This window comes from Bubalus kerabau, chromosome 3 (genome assembly GCF_029407905.1).
Source record: "Bubalus kerabau isolate K-KA32 ecotype Philippines breed swamp buffalo chromosome 3, PCC_UOA_SB_1v2, whole genome shotgun sequence".
NCBI classification, from domain to species: Eukaryota; Metazoa; Chordata; class Mammalia; order Artiodactyla; family Bovidae; genus Bubalus; species Bubalus kerabau.
Window position 1 is genome coordinate 149,252,553 of NC_073626.1, and position 6,117 is coordinate 149,258,669.

General features: G+C 41.7%; 1 protein-coding gene across 1 annotated transcript in view; it reads left to right on the top strand.

Moving 5' to 3' along the window:
* CPO (carboxypeptidase O) overlaps nt 1-5,361 on the top strand; it is a 32,297-nt gene extending 26,936 nt beyond the window's left edge. Inside the window, exons 8-9 of the mRNA XM_055573269.1 lie at nt 4,082-4,166; nt 4,982-5,361. Coding sequence (XP_055429244.1) covers nt 4,082-4,166; nt 4,982-5,244 — 348 coding nt within the window. The 3' untranslated portion in view covers nt 5,245-5,361. The remainder of the gene's footprint in view (nt 1-4,081; nt 4,167-4,981) is intronic.
* The last annotated feature ends 756 nt before the right edge of the window (nt 5,362-6,117 follow it).

The window sequence follows — 6,117 nt, forward strand, 5'->3', positions numbered from 1 at the left end:
ATTTTATGGCCCTTATCTGGTCCTCATGACAATATAGTAAGCTCACTTTGGAGATGCAGAAGTTAAGACCTTGAGTTAATAGTATTTCTAAAATCCCTGTAGACGGTAAATGGTGGAGTCTGGGTTGGAGCTCACGTCTTCAGATTCCAAGCATCACATTTATCAGGCCACCAGACACTGCCTCTCCTCTCCACTTAAGAAGGGTCTGCAACTTCTGGACGCTGTCATTGACTTTGATGCCTGGGCCACCGTGTCCTATTTTCTCCTCATGTCTGTGCCCCAGAAATTCTATTTCTTCAGTAATGTACTGAAACAGGGATTTCAGTCAAGAAGCCCAGACGCCTCCTTATCTGCCAGTTCCTGTGATATTTGCCATTGTTGTTGTTGTTCAGTCGCTCAGTTGTTTCTGACTCTTTGTGACCCCATGGATGACGCCAGGCTTCCCTGTCCTTCACTATCTCCCAGAGTTTGCTCAAACTCATGTCCATTGAGTCAATGATACTATCCAACCCTCTCGCCATGGGTGTTTGATTTCTTCTTAAAGGATTCTATGACAAATACAAATGAACCACCACAGACAGGCCATTATAGGTCTTTGATGGGACAGGTCTTCTACCAGCAAAAAAAAAAAAAAAAAAAGAGGCTCATATATCCCAGTATTTTTCTAGGTAATTTCATTCCCTTTTTTGGTCCAGGAAAACAGATACTACATCGCCATGTTGCAAGGTTTGCATTCAAAGGTCACAGGGTCTTGGGCTACTGAGGGCTGTCTCCTTAGACCTCTCTGACCACAGAGTGAATACTGACTTTACCACTAATGGAAGGTGGAACTCTAAGATGAGAATTACTGGCAATCCTTGATACTCTATGTAGAGATTGGAAAATTGAATTGACAAAGATTGCTTCAATTCTGTGTCTCTTACAGTATCAGGTGTTGAAAAGTTAGCATAACATTCATCACTAAGACTTCTCCATAAAAAGACTGAAAATGTTACCACCATGTGTCAAACTCATAGAAGCTAGTTAGCAGTGTTTTTAGGTTCTCAGTGGTAAGCTTTGATAGAGCACACAAAGACAGAATCACACCAACTGTTTCAGGAGTTTTCCATTTCTGGTATATTTACAACCACCAGAGACTAGTAATTAATCTCTATGTATTTACAAAATGAAAAATTTGTATAAATCATGATAAATATTATACTGCGTGATAGACAACTTGGCAATCACTAAGTAGGGGAAATAGAACTATATATAGCCTCATTCGAAACTTCTCTGGAAATTAGAATAGCTATAAGAAGTCTAATGTTTCAAATGCTGACATTCTTTCCATTTGAACTCTTTCCACATCAACCCCTGTATCCCATTCCAAGCTCCATCCTCCCACACAGATGCCAGGGTCTTAATCAATCTTGTTGAGGGCTTGCCTATGAATATATGCCTATAGGAAACTTTCTGGGCCCAGGAAAGAAGTTATTAAGCATGCATGAGGTCTTTAACAATGTAAATTACACACTACTAGCAAAGAGATTTTTTATTATTTTGACTAGAAGGAACCTTTAGGCTGAGAAGAAGGATAGCAGAGAAATTGGCTCTCTATGGCCTTGCAGTATAGTGTTGAAAGGAGGCAGAAATCACAAGTTCTTTTGTCAATAAAGAAAAGGAAACTGGAAAGACTCTTTCCCACCCAATAGGCAGGATTTAAGGAGAGGGAACTATATAAAATTAAGTTTGACCATGAGAAGAAAGAATCTTGATCTGGAGTGAGTTTCAAGAAATAAAAAATGAGTGCAAGAACCCATCTAAATAGCCTGGAGCTGCTTCATGCAAACCAAATAACAGCTAAGACCCCACATGGACAAGTTAGCAGAGTTTCATTCAAAGAAACACAGATACACATGGGAATTAAGAATAATTAAAAGCAATTTATATCTCTACCAGAGACTCCCAAAGAACTACAAAAAGGAGTGAGCTGCTAAATTTTAGCAGCTCTTTCTCCAGGGTGCGTGTTTTAATTTCACTCACACACAGCAACTATTCTGAATCCTTCCTTTCTCTCTACTCTTCTTTCTGATTTCCTTAATGGAATTTTTCTCTCCAGAAATCCCCTCCCTGACTCTCTTCTCCTTCTTATAATTTCCTCTTCTTTCTGCAGACAGCTCTTGTACCCCTTTCCAAAGGCTTCTCTGGTGGCTCAGTGGTAAAGAACCTGCCTGCCCAATGAAGGAGACAAGTGTCCAATCCCTGGGTCAGGAAGACTCCCTGGAGAAGGAAATGGCAATCCACTCCAGTATTCTTGCCTGGGAAATCCCATGGACAGAGGAGCCTGGCGGGTCACAAAGAGTCACACATGATTTAGCGGTTGAACGACAAAAACAACAACTTCTTTCCAGTGTAAGTGATTAAAACCAGATTTATTCCTTGCACTTATTTAACCCTTCCTACCCATCATTTCAGTTCTGGAGACAGGAACAGGAACTAGGAACCAGGAACTAGGGCAGATGTAGAATCTTTCAGGAAGAGAGAGAGAATGTAAAACTCAGTAGTGAGTGGAGAGGAAGCAAAAAGCTTGCAAATATGTTCAATTTAAAGTTCTAAGTCCTACCACTGTTGCATGGAACCCTCCCACCACTTATTACCTCTCCTGCTTTTCGTTTTGAATGTCACTGTGCCTAAATCCACTCTACCCAAAGACCACACTGTCACACATTAGGATTCAGTGGGGCAGTACAGGAGCAGGAAAAAAAAGCAAAACCAAAAACAGAATCTAAAATAAGATCTGTCCCTGGTCAAGGGAAGAAGTCGGGAACTGATGCTCCTGAAAGTGTAGTCTGTCTGCCCTAAGGGGTGAAGGAATGGTGGATCCAGGCAGGTGGTGGCTAAGGGGATTTTCATGGTGTCTTGTGTAGAACCCAAGGGGAAGTAGTGGGGTAAGTCATCAAGTGGCTAGACTATAGCATTAGGGAATCTAGGGTGGGGAATACTTAGACTGTCCATAGGGTATGAAAGGAGATTTATTGCATGGTAAATAAACATAGCCAATACAGTTAGACTTCAGTTAGTGTTTCTGATCTCAGGAAAGGGTCTTCAGAGAGCAAGGCTGAGACCTTAGACATCATCTAGTTCTGAAGGGTTTCCAATGCAGTCAGATGACATGGTGATAGGTATGGAGAAGGGTGTCATTTCCTGTTCTGATAATCTATGAGCTTGTGAAAGATAAATATCAAATACCTTTAAAGAAAAATAAGAGGGAAGCAATAAGAGGAGTATGAAGAAAGGGCTATGTAAGAAAAAAAAAAAAAGTGAGGAGAGATAATCTAGTCACAGTGCTCAAGAGAACTTGGCATTTGAGAAGGTTTTGAGGTGGTGCAGAATTTCAACAGAGATAAGAAATGAGACATCCCAGGTAGAGGGCATATCTTGAGAAAAGGCAGAGAGGCTGAAGAACATGGGGCACATCTGGAGAACTGTGGGAGAACTGGAGTTTGACTATAATCTAGGGTAGGATCAAGAAAATATGATGCTGGAAAGGTGGGTTAGGTCCTTATTGTAGAGAATCTTAAATACTACACTGAGCAGTGTACCCTAACGCAGTGGGCAACCAAGATTCAGTGAGGGTTTTCAGCAGGATCATGATCACAGTCCTGCTCTACAAAAGCTCACCCTGAAGTCAGGGAGATCAGCTGGGATTAAGGATTGGTAAGAGGAAGGAAAACTTATTAGAAGATGACAACAGTCCATTTCAGAGTTAATAAAACTGAAATAGAGTGATGATGTTAGAAGTGCAACTTGGTCATTATTTGAGAGAAGAGTCAAAGATGATTGTCGGAATTTACATATGGGGCACATGAAAAGACAGAATGATGAAAATCAAAACAGCCTTATTAGTGGAGGAGATGATGAAACCGGATTTGAGTATGTTAAGTCTGAAGTATCAGCAGATGACCCAGGTATAGGTGTTCAGTGGGAAGTTAGAAAGATGGTCTGGAACTCAGAGGATGGATTTGGACAAAATAGCAAACCCTCTGGATTGTTAGATTTATTTTTAACACCAGATATCTGTCTCTGCATTTCCCACCTACAGATCCAAGTTGGACAGAAGGCAGCAAATGCATTGAAAGCAAAGCATGGAACCAATTATAGAGTTGGATCGAGTGCAGATATTTTATGTAAGTATCTTTTTTTTTTTAACTTCTTCAATAGTATCTAAGGCACAAAAGAAATCAGTGGACTTTGGAGTGGGGTGGGGTGGACAGGATAAAAGTGTTCCATGGATCAACAGGAAGTTGTACAAATCAAAATGATCAAGGATAAAAGGCAGTCTGTACAAATCCAGAATTGTGTTCTCTAGGAATAAGGTGCAAGCTAACTAAAAGTAAAAATTAATACACTGGCTCAGATCAGTACTCCCTCTGGCTTCAGTTATAAAGAGCTAGCCATGAGAAGGTACAGGAGTTAATAGGAAAGACCGTTTCCAGTGACCCTTGATCAGTTGATTTAGTTCCCAGAGGACCATCAGGTTAAGAAAGCAAAAGAGGTGGGGCTTGGAGTTTTTTTTAAAAAAACAATTTACTTGAAAGAACAGTGCATTGCTTTCCCAATCCCCAGCTACCACCCCCTCCAAGCACTGAAGAACCAACAAGATGGTATTCTCCGAATATTTTTCCTATAGGTCATTTTGTTTCTGTCTTTGATATGTCAGTTGACTCTTACTGTCTAATATCAGATTGTCTTTTCTTTGATTCAGCTGAGAAATTTTAACCAAACCTCTGTTAGGTGCCAGGCATAATGCCAGGTATCGTGGGGATGGTAAGCTGAGACAAAAGCCGAAAATATCGAAGAGAGGAAGAAGGCAGCTGTCCATAGATCCTAATATGAAAGAGTTGATTTTGCTAGGCTGAACCTTTAGTCCCTTAAATGTCCCTATAGAAATCTATCTTTTACCAGGGTAACTTCTAACTCTGCCTCCATGTTTTATTTGTAGATGCTACATCAGGATCCTCAAGAGACTGGGCTCGGGACATTGGGATCCCCTTTTCATACACATTTGAACTGAGGGACAATGGTACCTATGGATTTGTCCTGCCAGAAACTCAGATTCAGGCCACTTGTGAGGAAACCATGGAGGCTGTGCTTTCAGTCCTAGATGATGTATATGAGAAGTACTGGTACACAAACAGTGCCAGAAAGGCAAAATCTACTGCTCTGGTGCTGAGCTTGCTGATGTCCTTCATGTCTCTTCTCTAAGTGCATCCTACCCAGACCTGCTCGGCCCCAGTGACATGGATATGGCTGCCCAACAGGTGCTTTTGCAACTATGGAGAAATCAAATAATTTAACTAGAAATACTTTCAATAAAGATGAATCATCTTTGTATTTTCATGTTTGTTCTGCTGTAGTTAATTTTTATTAACTCTAAAAGAGTATAATATTAGTTATTGGTACAGTAATGCTACAAGTGAAAGTCACTGAGTTGGGTCCAACCCTTTGCAACCCCATGGACTATATAGTCCATGGAATTCTCCAGGCCAGAATACTGGAGTGGGCAGCCTTTCCCTTCTCCAGGGGATCTTCCCAACCCAGGGATCAAACCCAGGTCTCCTGCATTGCAGGCAGATTCTTCACCAGCTGCTGCTACTGCTAAGTCACTTCAGTCGTGTCCAACTCTGTGTGACCCCATAGACGTCAGCCCACGAGGCTCCCCCGTCCCTGGGATTCTCCAGGCAAGAACACTGGAGTGGGTTGCCATTTCCTTCTCCAATGCAGGAAAGTGAAAAGTGAGAGTGAAGTCGCTCAGTCGTGTCCGACTCTTAGCGACCCCATAGACTGCAGCCCACCAGGCTCCTTCGTCCATGGGATTTTCCAGGCAAGAGTACTGGAGTGGGTAGCCACTGCCTTCTCCAACCAGCTACCACTCTACAATTCAGTGGCTCACACAGCTATAGGTCATCTAGGAAGTTCTGATCTTGCCTGTGCTCACAGAAACTGATCTGTGGTCAGTTTCAAGGCAGCTGCCTCAGGGTCTGGAAAATTTTTTCCCATCTAAATTCTTTGAAAATGTTGCTTGTGCCTTTGACCCAAGTTTACTCTTAATTTTGTGTAACTGTGTTAGTAGCAGCA